At 45.2% G+C, this 19,149-nt stretch overlaps 1 protein-coding gene across 1 annotated transcript in view; it reads right to left on the reverse strand.

Annotated features, from left to right (window-relative positions):
- The window catches only part of sdk2b (sidekick cell adhesion molecule 2b), a 939,592-nt gene that overhangs the window by 84,799 nt on the left and 835,644 nt on the right, over nucleotides 1-19,149 (reverse strand). Inside the window, exons 41-42 of the mRNA XM_078225548.1 lie at nucleotides 8,334-8,498; nucleotides 964-1,104 (exon numbers count right to left, since the gene is read on the reverse strand). Of these exons, the coding sequence (XP_078081674.1) occupies nucleotides 964-1,104; nucleotides 8,334-8,498 (306 nt within the window). The remainder of the gene's footprint in view (nucleotides 1-963; nucleotides 1,105-8,333; nucleotides 8,499-19,149) is intronic.

The raw sequence follows: 19,149 nt of genomic DNA on the forward strand, positions 1-19,149 counted from the left end.
GGAGCCAAAAAAAAAAATCTCTGCTTGATTATTCACTGACTAACCCAAAATATTTGGACTAATCGATGAAGTCCAACTGGTATTCTAGTTGAAATCAGTTAACTCTGCACAAATCAGGGATAAAACCATGCTCCAAACAGCTCAAACACTCAATTGATTAACCTGCCCATATATTAGGCCAACTTGTTTACAATTGCAGTTTGACATTAGCAAAGAAAAGGTATTCAGGAGGACTTGTGATTGGTAATTGAACCTGTCCTCATTCACTGTGTAACATGATTTTTTTTACATTTGTGCACAATTAGCAGTAATCAAGAATCATAGAATCCCAACAGTGCAGAAGGAAGCCATTCGACCATCGAGCCTGCACTGACAATAACCCCACCCAGGCCCTATCCCTGTAACCCCACGTATTTAACTTGCTAATCCCCCTGACACTAAGGCGCAATTTAGCATGCCCAATCAACCTAACCCGTACATCTTTGGACTGTGGGAGGAAATCAGAGCACCCAGAGGAAACCCACGCAGACACGGGGAGAATGTACAAACTCCACACAGACAGTGACTCAAGCCGGGAATTGAACCCAGGTCTCTGGAGCTGTGAAGCAGCAGTGCTAACCACTGTGCCATCGTGCTGCCCTTTGAGTCAAGTAACAGACATTAGAGCTTGTGTTTGTATTCACCATGCAAATTTGCAATATTTAAAGCAGAGCTATGGGTGGGTCATAACCATTTCCCAAATCATGGTCTATTTGTATAGTTTACAACTTCCATTAACAGAATCCATTGCAAAATAATATCATGGCTGGCATATTTTCAAATTTGATGTTTTGTGCATGATGTTGAGATAGTGTTGTATTGTTGAAAAGAGGAAGGATTAGTTTAAAGCATCTTTACTCACTTCAATTTAAATCCCATTTTCACATGAACCTGGTGAGCTGACCAACATTCTCACGTACTCACCTGAATCTGCTTTTTTCGTGTATTTTTTGCTTTGTCCACGGATTATGAGCACAAACACCAACAGAAGGATAAAGATGAGTCCAACCAAGGCAATAACCACTAAGAACCACCACTCCTCATAAAACGGGGCTGCATTTTGGGCTGGAAGAGTCAGAAAAATGAGAAGAAATCGAAATAAGTGCACCGTCACAATAACTAACAATTAAAGAAGTTAGGCGACTTGTACTGTCATAGAGATTAATGCATCTCTCAGTTTAAGGACAATTTTGATTTGGCTGCGTCATTATACTGCTGGCCCTGTATTTGAGCTTTGTCTCTCGTCACCAGTAAAGTTCACTCTCTGGATGTCTACATGAACACAATGGACCAGTTCAGGAAATGAACGCAAATGAAACACATGTGGCTCTTTCTGTCCAATCACTCATTGCTTGCGTTCATGTTTATTTCTGTAAATCCAAATTACTTTATTTGCATGATGACAAATCTGCTGTCGATTTGTGTTAACTGCAGGAATAGATTACAGCAGGAGGCTTGGAGCTTGCATGCATAAACACACACAAATGTTGTAGTAGTCCTATATTGCTTTTTGTGGAATTTAGTCAACTAAGTGCTGACCACAACAGACCAGTTAACAGTTACAGTTTAGGATTTTTACCAATCTGATTTTGAACTTTTTAATGCTTATGAAAAATTTACTTTTTTTCTGACTTACTCATCAGAAAGTAAAAAAAAAAGAAGCAATAGCCTTCAGGTAAAGGTTTTGGTGGCACACGAAGAGAAATACGAGCACAGAGCTGATGAAAATACCATCTTGTTGGCTGATTATGTGTGGGATAGCTTGTAGTCGCACATCACCATCTGCAGACCATAAGCATTCCTGAAAGGAGTTTGATACGAATGGGGCTAAAAGCCCCATTCATATCAAACTCCTTTCAGGAACATGTCACCAGCTTACTCCACCAATAGTATCTGGAACTCTCTATTCTTCTTCTTTCAAAAGCCTCCTAAAGTACATCCGCTTCACTGCCTTTTTAATTCACTCCTCCCTTAATTCTTCTCCTTTCCCCTCCTCAGTATCCCTCCCGCACTCTCGCAATCTGTTCTGTGAAACTTTTACATTATTGTTGATACATTTATTACATTGGCTCAGAAACCTCTGCCTCTAGGACTTATGTAAAATTGTCGTATTCAGACTGAAAATTTTATTTCATAGATTGAGTATGGAGTATAGACATGTGTTGTGGAACATCAGTGAATCATTTACTCTATTCGTTGAATACTTTATTACAATACAGGATTTGTTCTAAAGTACTACAGTTGAAAGACATTATCATTTTACAACAAACTGTAATAGTTAGTCAGTCAGCAAAATTAGCATGTTTAAAATATGGACTCAAAAATTAACAACCCAAAATTATTACCTGTCTAAACGTTAAATGTTGTAGGAAATCTTGATCTCATGGGAAAGATTAAAATACAGCAAAATTGATATCAGAGACTCAGTTTGAAATTGGACAATTTCACCTCTGTCCCTACAATCTATTACCATGTGGAACATTATATTTTCAAATTATACTTTAGTTCTAAATTTAAGTCCACTGGAATTAAGAGTTTTTTTTATGAAGTCAGTTGATAAGTGGGCTTGTACTGAACTACACAGATTAGAAGGTCCTAAATTCTACCCTTGCTTTGTTTAGTTGGCTGTTTACAGACAAGACAGGCGACAGGGTCAGTGGTCAGCGGGAGAGGGAGGGGTAAAGCTTATGGATGTTGTCATTACTGAACATCATAGGCATTAAGAAGATGCACAGTCAAGGAAGGCAAATGAAGATAGGATAGGGCAATGCTAAATACCATATTCAGGCTTGTGTATGAAGTGTGGCTGGTTGGGCGAGATCCAATACCAAAGTAGTGCACCTGTTTCATTGTAGGGTTACTGATTATCCCTCCATGGGAGGATGCATTTTTATATCGCTTGACTTAACCTAACATATAAATAGATATTGGGCAGTGTCAGTAAACTTCAGAATGCAAGAGGATATGGGGTACACGTATAGGAGTACTTGATGCCACTGAACCTGAAAAGGTAGTTATGGAGGACCCTGAATATGTAACATTGGAAACAGTTAGATGGGATATTGATTTATACAGATGAGAAAGATCATTCAACACAGTTGAATTTTAAGTTCACAAAACAGAAAAAGCAATATTAAAAATATGACCCGATCAAACGGGATAGAATCAAAGTTAACATGTTTATCAACTGAATAGGAATAGTATAAACATGATCAAAGCAAAAGAGAAGGAAAGTGTTTCTGTTAGAAACATTCAAATTATAGGCCAAGACAGAACAGCAACACAAAGGGGAAGTATAATGTGAAAAAGAGATCAACACAAACAGGAAGTAAAATAGCATCTCAGAGAGGGAAAAGATCAAGAACAGGTAGAATGAAAAGGAACAGTACAATTTCAAGCCAATAAAAAGAAAGAGCTTGTTTACATTCTTGAACTAGCAGAAAAACACATATCAGCAGTGAGTTCTCCAGGTGGGTTTGTGAAACTTTGGGCAGGTTTCTCCATTTTTTTCTTTAGGTGCAGTGGCGAGGGTTGTGGTGGCAACATATCGGAATGGCATGATGTCACACCCAATTCAGTGCTTGGAACCTCATTAATTATGCACAAGTATGTATCTCTCCATATCATCTGGGAGACGATTCGTACAACTGCCATCGGTTTGCATGTTCTAAGGTCCGCGCACCATATTAAACACCTGTGCAACAACTCTCCCCAGCCCACTTGTCTTTCCAAGACCATGCAGATGTCCGCAACTCAGAGGCAAAAGGCTAGCAGCCTCAAGAAGTGCCCTTTTTCAATCACAATGCCCTCAAGGCCTTGAATGGAGGTAAGTGGGCACAGAGGCATGCTCTCTATCCTAGGCATGACTTGAGGACTCACAGCAACCTCACCTCTCTGGCCTGGGAGGCTGTTGCCCAGGAGGTCTGCATGGCCGACAACCATGCCAGAAGCACCATGCAGTACAGGAAGCAGATAAATGAACTCATCCACTCTGCCAGGGTCAGACCTCCCTCAACGCCTTCCATTATCAAACACTCAGCATGGCATCGTGTACTCAAATGGCTGCTCTCTTCACGGATCTCAAACATCCATTAGCTGGGGACACTTATCAACACTCATACTCTCTTGGACACTTTCACGTCACCACGATCCCATTTGTCATGTTGCTCACATTCCATCCTCTGGCCCACCACACACATGGGACATGCATTTCACCCAACCTCTGCTTCATCCCTCTGATCACATGCCTTTGTTTCATCTTCATACAGAGCAAGCTGGCACACAACAAATCTGAGCGAGCCCAGACAGAGGAGGTGATGCAGAGATCATTGCCCTCGCGGAATTTGAGGAGGCTGCAGCAGACATTGCTGGGAGAACAGGGATCACACCTTGGCACCACGAAGCTTAGCCTCTTCCAGCAATCTAGTATGCATCAAATCTTGACAGGCACAATGAGTCAAATGTACTCTCAAATAGCTTCAGTTCATCCACTAAAACTGTCAATGTAGTAATCTTACCAAGGCCACTCTTCTGTCACCATCACCATCACCCTTTATTTATAATGCGATCAAAGAAAAAAGAGGCATACATGAGGTCCAGGCAGTTAAAAACAGATGGAGCACTGGAGGAATACAGAGAAAGTAGAAAAGAACTCAAACAGGGATTTAGAAGGGCAAAAAGGGGTCACGAAATGTCCTTGGCAGACAGGACTAGATACATCGATGACATTTTCTTCCTTTGGACTCATGGTGAACAATCACGGAAATAACTATATGATGACATCAACAAGTTCCATCCCACCATCAGACTCACCATGGACTACTCTCCGGAATCGATTGCATTCTTGGACACACGCATCTCCATTAAGGACGGTCACCTCAGCACCTCACTATACCGCATGCCCACGGATAACCTCACGATGCTCCACTTCTCCAGCTTCCACCCTAAACACGTTAAAGAAGCCATCCCCTACGGACATGCCCTCCGTATACACAGGATCTGCTCGGATGAGGAGGATCGCAACAGACACCTCCAGACGCTGAAAGATGCCCTCATAAGAACAGGATATGGCGCTCGACTCATCGATCGACGCGCCACAGCGAAAAACCGCACCGACCTCCTCAGAAGACAAACACGGGACATGGTGGACAGAGTATCCTTCGTCGTCCAGTACTTCCCCGGAGCGGAGAAGCTACGGCATCTCCTCCAGAGCCTTCAGCATGTCATTGATAAAGACGAACATCTCGCCAAGGCCATCCCCACACCCCCACTTCTTGCCTTCAAACAACCGCACAACCTCAAACAGACCATTGTCCGCAGCAAACTACCCAGCCTTCAGGAGAACAGTGACAATGACACCACACAACCCTGCCACAGCAACCTCTGCAAGACGTGCCGGATCATCCACACAGAAGCCATCATCTCACTTGAGAACACCATCCACCAGGTACACGGTCCATACTCTTGCAACTCGGCCAACGTTGTCTACCTGATACGCTGCAGGAAAGGATGTCCCGAGGCATGGTACATTGGGGAAACCATGCAGACGCTGCGACAACGGATGAATGAACACCGCTCGACAATCACCAGGCAAGACTGTTCTCTTCCTGTTGGTGAGCACTTCAGCGGTCACGGGCATTCGGCCTCTGATATTCGGGTAAGTGTTCTCCAAGGCGACCTTCACGACACACGACGGCGCAGAGTCGCTGAGCAGAAACTGATAGCCAAGTTCTGCACACATGAGGATGGCCTCAACCAGGATATTGGGTTCATGTCACACTATCTGTAATCCCCACAGCTTGCCTGGACCTGCAGAGTCTCACTGGCTGTCCTGTCTGGAGACAATCACAACTCTTTAACCTGTCTTAATGCTCTATCCACTCACATTGTTTGTACCTTAAAGACTTGATTAGCTGTAAGTATTCGCATTCCAACCATTATCCTGTAAATTGAGTTTGTGTCTTTATATGCCCTGTTTGTGAACAGAATTCCCACTCACCTGAAGAAGGGGCTTAAGGCTCCGAAAGCTTGTGGCTTTTGCTACCAGATAAACCTGTTGGACTTTAACCTGGTTTTGTTAAACTTCTTACTGTGTTTACCCCAGTCCAAAGCCGGCATCTCCACATCATGATTAGCCATAGAAGACAGAGGGTAGCAGTGGGGGGGTCTTTTTCTGGTTGGAGGTCTGTGACTAGTGGTGTTCCGCAGGGCTCTGTATTGAAACCTCTGCTGTTTGTGATATATATAAATGATTTGGAGGAAGATGTAACTGGTGTGATCAGTAAGTTTGCGGACGACACGAAGATTGCTGGAGTTGCGGATAGTGATGAATATTGTCAGAGAATACAGCAGGATATAGATAGGCTGGAACATTGGGCAGAGAAATGGCAGATGGAATTTAATCCAGATAAATGCGAAGTGATGCATTTCGGTAGATCTAATGTAAGGGGGAGCTATACAATAAATGGCAGAACCATCAGGAGTATAGACACACAGAGGGACCTGGGTGTACAAGTCCACAGATCCTTAAAGGTGGCAGCACAGGTGGAGAGGGTGGTGAAGAAGGCATATGGCATGCTTGCCTTTATTGGATGGGGCATAGAATATAAAAGTTGGCATATGATGTTGCAGCTGTATAGAACGATGGTTAGGCCACATTTGGAATACTGCGTCCAGTTCTGGTCGCCACACTACCAGAAGGACGTGGAGGCTTTGGAGAGAGTACAGAGAAGGTTTACCAGGGTGTTGCCTGGCATGGAGGGTCTTAGCTATGAGGAGAGATTGGGTAAACTGGGGTTGTTCTCCCTGGAAAGACGGAGGATGAGGGGCGACCTAATAGAGGTGTATAAAATTATGAAGCGCATAGATAGAGTGAACAGTGGAAAGCTTTTTCCCAGGTCGGAGGTGACGAACACAAGGGGTCACGGGTTCAAGGTGAGGGGGGCAAGGTTCAACACAGATGTCAGGGGGACGTATTTTACACAGAGGGTGGTGGGGGCCTGGAATACACTGCCAAGCAAGGTGATTGAGGCGGACACGCTGGGATCGTTTAAGACTTATCTAGATAACCACATGAACAGACTGGGAATAGAGGGATACAAAAGAATGGTCTAGTGGGCACATGAGCGGCGCAGGCTTGGAGGGCCGAAGGGCCTGTTCCTGTGCTGTATTGTTCTTTGTTCTTACAGCTTGGCGGTGTACAGGTATTCAAAGTGTACATGTCAGCCCTGACTGCCGGACTGAGTGGAGCCAGCTGGTTTTAAACCCCCTATTGCTCCTTCCCTATTAGCTGAGTTCCACTTGCCTAATAGGGCAGTTTGTATTCCATGAGGCCCACAGAGAGATCTATTGACGGTCCCCCATGGCCATCATAACACTATGCAAGAACCTGAGGTCAGTACCCAGCTGCCAACCAGAGATGAAGCTGCAGGTGAGTGATAATCTGGACATAGGGAAATGTCCGTATTTAGGGGCCTTTGAATAAATGCAGCTGACCACTGTACAATATTTGAAACTGACTTGATATAAGGGGTCATATAATAGGTTGCCTGTTTCCTCGGCAGGTTTCCAAGCGCTCTTGGGGCCTGGGAATGATCTGCAGTGATGATGGTTGTAGATTCTTCAGGCATAAGCTGTCAAGCTCATAAAAAAGGGTCCTACCCCAGGAGGGAAAGAGATATATTATATTTTGTGATTTGGACTATGGCCTATTGGGGTGTATGTTGTTCCATCTCCTAGGTCAAGTTGTTATCTCGGTAGATATTAGTAATAATGTTCTTACTAAAGGTCAGGAACCTTAAATGAGCAATATGTTTCTCACTCCATGCTGAGTATTTCTATTATTTTCTGTTTGTTTCAGTTTTCTAACATCTGCAATATTTTGTGATAGATTGTGGCAGAATGAGTCATCTCTGAAGTATAATGGGACACGGGATCCATTTCCTCAAGGGATTGTCTCCAACAGGATGTATTTACATGATTGCTTGGGAGCAAATGATGCCATTGAATGTGACAAGGTACCTACAGCAATTCTAAATCTTTAACAGCTGCCTTAAACTGCACAAAAGCAGAAAATTTTCTCAGAAATTGAACGGAGAAACAAAAGAAAGATTAGACAAGTTAAAAATAAACCCATTAACATTGCATGTGTATTTTGATGTCCACCATAGTTTACATTAAATTTGGCTCTGCGAAATGAACAGAAACTTCACTCAGGGGATGACTGATAGATGAGGGCTCAGATTCAAACAAGCTCTACTCTAATATTAACATAATTTAAGAGGCAAATTCTATACCTGAAACAGATGGAGAAGGGGAGCTGGGTGTTCCATATCCATAATCATTCACTGCTATTACTCGGAAATCATAGCTCACACCTTGCTTCAGGATGTCCATGCCGAAGGTATAAGATGTCACTTCCTTAGGAACATCCTTAATTAGAATATCCCACAATCCTTCATCTGGAAAACACAAAAGTAGTGTTGTCACAAATATTTACAAATTACCGGAAATACTGGCGCGTAAACTGACCTGGCGTACAAGATGATCCCATTTTTCCAGCCTCAAAGATCATGTTTTTGTATATTAGCATATAAATCTTTTCAGCCACAACATGCTATACTTGCATTAGTAATCAGTGTCAAATTTTTTCCCCACAAATGCATGTTTTAGTGACCCGTAGCTTATAATTGGGCATAAAGGATTAAGCAGACTGTGTTGTAAAAGTGTGCAGGAGTTTAAGACCTGCCCTCTCTTTGCATCGGAAACAAATGACATTTCAGAATGGTGACCACTCACGCCCATGCGTTTCATTTTTATACTCTGGGTATAAGTGGACACCTGTTTATGGAGGGATTTTTAGAGACTTCAAACTTATATGCTGACATCTATGGGACCTATTTATTTAAATGTGCTTCCTGAAGCTACTTAGGAATATCAGGAACTAAGTATTCAGCTAATCAGAAAAGCATTCTAGGTTTTGGATAACACAAAGCACAAAATTGCTCGGGATGTGAATGCCAGTGAAATTTTACCAAACCCTGACTAAGCAGACTCAGGAGCAAGGGATAATAAAAGAAGCTGTGGCATCAGTATCTTTAGCGTAGAGAGAAATTTAGCATAGCATATTAAACGTTCATGCAACATCACCAACAGCAGCTTGTACTCTTTTCTTACACTGATAGTTCACACTAGCTGTAAAATGGAAACAAAGAAGGATCACCATAAGCCTCTAAAATCAGTCAACACTCCAGCTGGGCACTTGAAAGCATTAAACAGTCAGTTGATGCATGAATAATGAGAACTAATCAGCATAAATCGAACATGGTAAAAATTTCTGGAAAAACATGACAGTAAAACATTAAGGAAAGAAAACAAAGGACTGTTATTTTTCCATGAACTTTATCACATCTTCACCAGCAGCGCAGTATATGATCAATATGTGCATAATTTGTATTTTCGGACTGTAGCTCAGATTCTTGATGCATTACTGAATGTGGTATTGTAGTGAAGGCTCTAATCCCAAGTGTGGAATTGATATCATTGTTACAACTTATCTCACTGTACCCAGGCTGGGAAGGAAATGGAATACTCCAGAGATCACACTCCAAAATAGGATCAGTGACCCAAATGCACTTTGCTTCTTCCCTGTTCTGTAATGCTCTCGGTTTCCTTGGGGACCCATAGGGTTACCCTCTTGTAGCTGAAGTCTGGGATGGAAGTAGGCCTGATGGGAAGACATCACCACTGAAGTTCCCTGCAGTCCCACCTTTGGTGTCCTATGTGTTGTGCTGGCCCACAAGAGGCAAGAGTACTTTTCAGTGGTAGAAAAGGGCCCCACAGGAGTTAAAGTAAAATGTATTTATTAGTCTCAAGTAAGGCTTGTGAAGCTTTTACAGTAACTTTCACTGCCATGAAGTTACTGTGAAATTCCCCTAGTCGCCACACTCTGGCGTCTGTTCGAGTCAATGCACCTAACTAGCACATCTTTCAGACTGTGGGAGGAAACTGGAGCATCCGGAGGAAACCCACAGGGAGAACGTGCAAACTCTACACAGTGACCCAAGCCGGGAATCGAACCCGGGTCCCTGGTGCTGTGAGGCAGCAGTGCTAACCACTGTGCCACCGTGCCAGTCGTCATTCGTATGTTAAAGCAACCTCACGAGAAAGGATTTTTTCTTTCACACTTATAACTGAGGAAACATAATAAATGATTTTTTTGAAAAATAGGTAAAGCAGTAGGCACTAAATTAATTAGAGGAAGAAGATTCCAGATTTCAGGTAATATCACACATAAAGCACAATGGGCAGAATCTTACTAAAAAATAGCAGTAGCACAGTGATTAGCACTGCTGCTTCACAGCTCCAGGGACCTGGGTTCGATTCCCGGCTTGGGTCACTGTCTGTGTGGAGTTTGCACATTCTCCTCGTGTCTGCGTGGGTTTGCTCCGGGTGCTCCGGTTTCCTCCCACAGTCCAAAGATGTGCGGGTTAGGTTGATTGGCCATGCTAAAAATTGCCCCGTAGAGTCCTGAGATGTGTAGGTTAGAGGGATTGGCCGGTAAATATGTAGGGATATGGGGGTAGGGCCTGGGTGGGATTGTGGTTGGTGCAGACTCGATGGGCCAAATGGCTTCTTTCTGCACTGTAGGGTTTCTATGATTCTATGTTGGTAGCACAGAAATGTGAGAAACCTCACCACATATACTGTCATTCCTCAAGTCTCAAGTGAGTAATCAATGTTCCTTCCGTATCCTCTGCAATGCACAGATGCAATGGCCCTTCTCTGGCAGGCCGACTAAGAGAACAGGCCAGACCATCCTCGCACCCCCTTGACCCACCGGATCCCAGCAGCTTAGAGGGAGAACTTCTCCAACCCCACCACTGAAGAGGCATCACAGCTGTCGCCTCCACCTGCCACCAGCGCAGGTACTCAAACCTCAGTGGGTTCACTGAGTAGACCGGCTTCTGGGCCACTCACTGGTGAGCACCTCACAGCTGAAGATCCACAATAGGCGGAGGCAGTGACGTCCCAGGAAACCAGCACTCGGAGGGATGCCGGAGCCCCAGACTCTGATGAGCCCCTTGTCGATGATTTGCCTCTAGGCCCAATTGTCCCACCGCTGTTGGAGCTGCAAAGGCAGAGTGGCGATTATCAGGAAGGGATGACAGTAGCCCTCCTCAGAGTGCCTTCTATCTGAGGAGATAGTATTGTCACTGCAACATACCAAGGCCAACACTGCGAGGGTGGCATCCTCAATGGAGACCTTGGTGCAGAATGAGCACTCTATGGCAGGAGATGTCCACACCACGGCTCAGCTCATGACCTCCATGTCTGAGCTCCATGGTGCATGGCTTTGACTGCATGGTGCAGGCACTGGTGGGAATTCATAAGTGTCAGTGCCAGAGGATGGTGGTGTTTCTGGATCTCACTCCAGCTGCCCCTCTGTCCCATGGAGGAGCACAAGGACTGCTAGGAACTGGAAAGGAAGAGGATTGGCAGGAGTACAGCCCAGGGCCCTCCAGCCAGGATGCCCTGGGTGTATACAGTCCATCTGACACCCCACCCCCTGTGAGCGACACACCTCCAGCCCCTGACACCGAGGAGGGCAGCAGTCAAACACCTGTGCTACCCAAAAACAGGCCTGGACGCCCGCCAAGATCACATCAGGCAAAAGGGCATAGAAGTCAGCAGGCTGCCTCAACCTCAGTTGTGGATCCTGGGGATTCACGTAGACGGTGAGAGTGAGGAAGATTAAGAAACCGTGGGCACGGGTGAATATAGGCGCTAGTGTAGATAGGTCACCATTTTGTATTGAATGTTTGGCATTAAATTTCACTGTGTTCACCCACAGAGCCTCCACCCTGTCTGTTCATGCAAAGCTTGGGAGAACCACTGAGTTCACCCAGTGCCTCATCTCTGTGGAGTATGAAAATGGCACTGTTATGCCCCTCCCACACCGGTGACGCAATAAGGAGGCGCTGCTGCTGGCATGCACCCTCCCAAACTGTCCCCCCATTGGCCTCGAGTCCATACCCCAACCCCCATACATGGAAAGATGAACCCCCTTGTCCCCCTACATCAAAGCGCACCCCTCTCATATCAAAGTGTTCTCTCGTGATTGCTCTGTCCTCAATACAATTCAGCATTCTCCTGCAGAGTCCAGACAATAGCTTCAGCGCCCTGTCCATGACACCTGGCAACAGCAGAAGAGCACACTGCTTGCACCATATCCTTGGTTAGATGTTAGTCCCCATGGTGGGAGAGCTAGTTTCTCCTAGTCCTGCTCGTCCCTGAAGCGAGATGCTATGAGGCCATCCATAGAGCTGACTGCTGCCCGAGCTTCTTCCACCTCCTCTTCTGCATGGTCACCCTCACTGCCCTCCTCGACATCCTCCTCATCCGAGGAGATGTGGCACTCCTCCATCTCCTCCAGGTCCAGATGGTCTCCCCGCTCCAGCGCCATGTTTTGGAGAGTACAGCAGACTACAATGATGCAGGGGACCCTCTGTGGTCTATAATATAGGGCACCCACCCATCCCAACCCCCGACTGGTCCAGGCACCAGAACTACATCTTCAAAAGGCTAATCACCTGCTCGACCAGCACGTGCGTTTCAGCGTGAGCCTCATTGTAACAAGTCTCCGCATTGGCATCATCAACCACCTCCTGCGTGGGTATCCCCTGTCCCCAAAAGGAGCCATTCCTCCAGCCACCGCTTTCTCTCAAAGACAGCTGGGATCTGACATAGCTGTCATGGACTCTCTCAGGGAAATGGGCACACACATGCATGAAGCACATTGTGAGGTTGCAGACGAGTTGCACATAGAGGGAGGAGTATCCCATTCTGTTCATCAAAGGTACCACATGGCATCCTGGAACACGCAGGGCCACGTGGGTGCAGTCAATCAAACATTGCACCTGGGGCAAGCCTACAAAGATGGTGAAGCCCATGGCTGTGCTGTTTTGGCTCGCCTGGTCTGGTCCAAGTTGTTATCCAAGTGAGCCCTCACATAAAAGGGCATCTGCAACCTCCCGGATACACACTGAGAGATGCCACACAGGTCACCCGTGCTGCCCTGGAATGAGCCACCCTGTCATGACCTTAATTGGGTTGCGTGATGATAGACATCACCATCACACTTTGTATAGGGGGTATATCAGTGTTATCTGTCCAATGTTGCAGCCTTACTGGGAATGTCAGCTCAATGCCTGGGACATTGGCTTGCGAAGGGTTAGCAGTTAGCCTCCAATAACTGACAGTGCTTTTTGGATGCACACTATTTAATGGCATAACCACTAGTGAGGGGGGGCTCAGTGCCTGCTCAGCCAAGTGTCTGACTCTTGTGACAGCTGAATTGAGGCCAGCGATGAGCATATCAGCTTATTCCTAGAGGGCAAGTCGTTTCTCAGAGCTGAGCAGCCTTCCATGACTCAATGAGATCTACCGTTACACTCAAGCACCCCTGACTTTGGTCTTCTGGGCAGCCTCTCCCCTTTATCCTCACCCTGCTGCCTGAGTGTAGGTTCCAATCACACTGCAGTCACCCTCCCCCGAGTGCAAGGCCCTTCAGGCCACATGAGGGGAGACGCAGCCCATTCCTGATTCCCCTACTGTGCCTTGACAGCCCGGCCTCTCATGGGACCCCACCCGGGTAACTCACAGTCAGCCCCAATGCTGAGCCTCTTGTTTTCAAGTCTCCCACCTTCTGGCCAGCCCCCACTCAGGATGGGCACACCCTCAGATGTGATAGTGACAGGAAATGAGGAAGGAGAAAATAGGAAGCGCTGCTTCCAAATAGCACTGTGGGTGCACCGGTTCACAAAGGAGGCTCCCCACCACCTGCTAAAGGCCAAATAAGGATGGGTAATAAATGCTGGCCTAGCCGGTAACACCCACACACCTAAAAGAATAAATATATTAAGTCCAAGGGCAGTGAGGCCAATTACAGCGCCCTACTGAGGTCTGAGCTTGGATGATCTAACATTGGAACACTGGACAGTGGACTTACCACTGAACTGTGGATATGGTAGCTTACAGATTTTCATTGTATCTGGCCATCTCCTCTGGCTAAAAACTGACCAGGTCCGATTATGCATCCATTTAAAATCAGAATGTAAAGTCAGGTGGAGTGTGGAGCAGATAACCAATCCATCAGTTTACCTCCAGACCGGTTAGTTTAAAAGTGTCCCAGGGTGAAGAATTCTATTGTGCAATAGTTGAGATGTAATGCATCAGAGTCCAGATCCTAGGGGTTTGACGATTCCAACAGAATACTTTCCTACATCTGTCACTGATTGTAATGGAAAGCAACAATTCATATTTGGCTTGAATCATTTATTCCTCCCCGTCCTAAAAAAAAATGTATTTGACCCTGATCACAGAGTGCCTCGGAATCGCACAGAACGTTTTTTGCACGCTCCAGCAAACCTATCAAGTTAAAATGTTCTGTAAATGTCAGAATTAATTCAGTTTTGAATGGTTTAAAAAATCTGAACTTGATTTTGCAAAATTTATCTGCATAAAAGGATGTCTTATTTCTTCCTCTGACATTGCTAAGGGGCAGGCTGCTGCTTTGCTCAATGCCTTCTTCCACATCAATTGACGCAATGACAAGACGACTGATTTAAAATATTTCCAGTGGGTTTCAGTTTGCTTTCTCATGTCTCCTTATGAAGATACAGCGAGCACTTGTTTCCGACTATTATCATTTCCAAATTATCTGTAATTATTTATCAATATAGACGGGTGTTAAATTCAGCGGCTTTCCCTGCTACTGCAATAATATTAGTGCAGCAGGAGCTGGGTCCAAGTTCCTGGCCGGATTGGATTTCCTCGAGTCAGCAATTAACATATTGTTAGTGAATGATGACACCAATATCACCAAGGGCTGAAGCAACCATTAAACAGGAGGGGAGTCAGCAAAATATTACAGTGACCAGCCTCTTGGCGATTGAATCAGTCTGTCTGATGATTGTAGTAAATGGTGGGGGTGATTTTGAGACTGCACTTTCCACCTGCATACTCAAAATCCGGAAAGCATGATTCGTGCCAGCAAGTTTCCGAGTTCCAATCTTCCCGCCCCTCGCCAGTTGAGTGGCGTGAAACACTTCATGGGACCGCAGAAAGCTCACTTTAATACATTAGGGATGGGCAATAAATGCTGGCCAGCTAGCGATACCCATGACCCACGATTGAATTTTTGAAAATTAGCATGTCATTAGCGAGCAGTCTCTCAGGAAACCCTTCCCCCCTCCTCACACCGGATATTCAGCGGGTGTTGGTGTGATGTCACACCAGTGCCATTTACAACAGCTCCACATAAGTGTGAATCTGGTGCCTTCATCTCCGAGGGGGGTTTTGGAGGTGAGCGCTCAGGCAGCCAGCACCCTCCGGGTGTTCACTGCTCAGGGGGCATCGGAGAGGACACGAGGGACACAGATAAATGTAACTCGGGACCGGGAGTGGGGTTCTCACAATTGCCATATTTGGGGGGGGGGGCGAGTAGTGGGGGTGTTGGGGTCCACAGGAGTCACTTGCAGGCCTTACCTTCCCTTCCCTTCATTTGCACCACTTGCTTTAAAGGGATTGTGAAGGCTGATATGCAGGCCAGATTTGGCACAGCGCCTTTCTGAGGAGGACCAGCAGAGGTCAGATTTGGAGGAGTGGCACACTGGAGAGGGCAAGCAGATTTCAGGGTTGACGTGCGGCACTCCAAGGGTGTTTATTAACAGTTTGAGGTCAACACAATGGGACTCCAGAGAATGGAAACAGCAATCACAAATAAAAGGCAATTCAAAAATTGCAAAGTTTTGCTAGAATATAATGTGTGGACAAAAAATAAAGCAAAATAGTAATTTTCATGTTACAAGCATATGAATTGATTTCTATGCTAATAACAGCAACAACTCATTTATACCCCCTTTAACATAATGAACCAGCCACATAAATACTGTGGTAACAAGACCAGGTCAGAGTTTGGGAATTCTGCAGTGATCTCTGCAGGCACCTCCTTCCCAAAGCCTGTCCACTATCTACAGGATACAAATCAGGATTTATAAATTTATAATGCAATACTTTCCAGTTGGCTGGATGAGTGCAGCTTCTAAACACTTGACACCACCTCGGACAAAGCTTGATTGGCACCTCTCCACCACTGACACAGAGTGGCAAGTTCCCCTCCAAGCCACCTGACTTGGAACTATATTGCCATTTCTTCAGTCACTGGGTCAAAATCTGGGAACTTCCTTCCAGCAGTGTGGGTGTGCCTACACCATATGGATAGTAGCAGTTTAAGAAGGCAGCTCACCACCCCCCATTTGAAGGGCAATTGGGAATGGGCAATAAATGCTGGCCGATATCCCATGAAAGAAGAACAAAAAAAAAGTCCCAAGGTGCTTCACAGAAGCATTATAAAACAAAATATGATCTTGAGCCAGATAAGCTTGCTCACAAAGGTATGTTTTAAGAAATGTCTGAAAGGAGGAAAGCAAAGACAAGCAGCAGAGATATGTAGGAAGGACATTGGAGAGCCTAGGGCCTATAACCACCAATGGCACAGCAATTATAATTGGGAATGCACAAGTAGACAGAATTAGCGGAGCACTGAGATCTCAGTAGGTTGTGGCGTTGAAGGAGATTTCCGATGTTAGGAAGGGCAAGGCCATGGAGGGATTTGAAAGCAAGATGAGAATTTAAAAATTAATTAGCAGCACGTTTTTAATGCTGGGATGCCCTGATTGGATCATACCATTCAGAAAACTATAATCTCTAATTTAATTACAATGAATAAAGGCATCACTGGCCAATATAAATATCAGTCCCTTCCCGAGAACAAATTACACTAACAAATTGAGCTTGATCTTGATAGTGGGTTAACAATAATGCACACCATTATGAAAGTGCAAATCATCAGCATGAACAGATACGCCATGAGTTGTGAATGTTCAGCACCTGCTGGTCAATTTAGTCTGTTTTGCACAAATGGCATATCACTATTAGCAGCCCTGTCATTTATAAGAACTCATTGGATTTGCACATCAATTGTCCACTAAACTGATCGCAGAAAGTCTAATAATTAAGAGTCTAAGTACTTTTTTAACAATGTAATAATTGTTAATACAATAGCAATCCACGGATTTGGCTCACAATGGGAATATTTTGGAGTTCTGCTTCATTTTACAGATCAATCAATGGATTTTAAAATGTCAAATTTATAAATTTTAGGTTTTTTCTTTCCGTATCTTTTATCTCTCTTATTCCTAATTTTCTTTCACTCTAATTTGCTTTTTGTTCTGGATTTGACTGTAATTTACACTCCTTCACCAATGTTTCTCTGTTTCTTACTCAAAGTCTTATTGGTTGGACAGTCATTAATTAAGATCCCAGGTGCTCTGTTGCCCGAGATGTGATGTTGTCAGTTCACACTTCCAGTGAACTGACATACATGTTTTTCAAGCTGAAGAGTGCAGAAGGGGAGGCAGCACAGCACAGCACAGTGGCACAGTGGTTAGCAGTGCTGCCTGACAGTGTCAGGATCCCAGGTTCAATTTTAGCCTCAGGACACTGTCTGTGTAGATTTTGCACATTCTCCTCACGTTTGCGTGGGTTTCCTCCAGGTGCTCCGGTTTCCTCCCACAGTCCAAAGACGTGCGGGTTAGGTTGATTGGCCATGCTAAATTGACCCTAGTGTCAGGGGGATTAGCAGGGTAAATGCGTGGGGTTGCGGCAATAGGGTCTGGGTGGGATTGTGGTTGGTACAGACTCGATGGGCCAACTGGCCTCCTTCTGTTCCAAAGGGATTCTACGATTCTACAAATCAAATCTAATGGGCCACGCCATAAGATGCCACACTCCAGGAAGGCTAAACAATACATAACACAGAACCCTCAACAATTTGACCTTTGCATCAAAAATATGATGTGGAGTTGCTGATGTAGGCATAGTAACTAGTCTCACAATACCAGGTTAAAGTCCAACAGGTTTATTTGGGGTAGCACGAGCTTTTGGAGCGCCGCTCCTTCATCAGGTGAGTGCAGGATTTGTTTCACAAACAGGGAATATATAGACACAAACTCAATTACAAGATAATGGTTGGAATGCGAGTCTTAACAGGTAATCAAGTCTTTACACGTGCAGACATGATGTGGAGCTGCCGGCGTTGGATTGGGGTAGGCACAGTAAGTAGTCTCACAACACCAGGTTAAATTCCCACAGGTTTATTTGGTAGCACGAGCTTTTGGAGCACTGCCCCTTCATCAACTCACCTCATGAAGGGACAGTGCTCCAAAAGCACGTGCTACCAAATAAACCTGTTGGACTTTAACCTGGTGTTGTGAGACTACTTACAGGTGCAGACAATGTGAGTGGAGAGAGGGTTAAGCACAGGTTAAAGAGGTGTGAATTGTCTCCAGCCAGGATAGTTAGTGAGATTTTGCAAGCCCAGGCAAGTCATGATGGTTACAGATAGTGTGATATGATCCCAAGATCCCGGTTGAGGCCGTCCTCATGTGTGCGGAACTTGGCTATCAGTTTCTGCTCAGCAATTCTGTGTTGTCGTGCGTCATGAAGGCCACCTTGGAGAATGCTTCCTTGAAGATCAGAGGCTGAATGCCCTTGACTGCTGAAGTGTTCCCTGACAGGAAGGGAACACTCCTGCCTGGTGATTGTCGAGTGTGTCCATTCATCCATTGTCGTAGCGTCTGCATGGTCTTGCCAATGTACCATGCCTCAGGACATCCTTTCTTGCAGCATATCAGGTAGACAATGTTAGCCAAGTCACAAGAGTATGTACCGTGTACCTGGTGAGATGATGGCATCCATGTCGATGATCCGGCACGTCTTGCAAGAGGTTGCTGTAGCAGGGTTGTGTGGCGCACACATGAGGACGACTTGCCTGGGCTTGCAAAATCTCACTAACTATCCTGGCTGGAGACTATTCACACCTCTTTAACCTGTGCTTAACCCTCTCTCCACTCACATTGTCTGCACCTGTAAAGACTTGATTACCTGTTAAGACTCGCATTCCAACCATTATCTTGTAATTGAGTTTGTGTCAATATGTGCCCCGTTTGTGAAACAAATCCTGCACTCACCTGATCAAAAATATGACCT

The sequence above is a fragment of the Mustelus asterias genome, chromosome 12 (assembly GCF_964213995.1).
Source record: "Mustelus asterias chromosome 12, sMusAst1.hap1.1, whole genome shotgun sequence".
NCBI classification, from domain to species: Eukaryota; Metazoa; Chordata; class Chondrichthyes; order Carcharhiniformes; family Triakidae; genus Mustelus; species Mustelus asterias.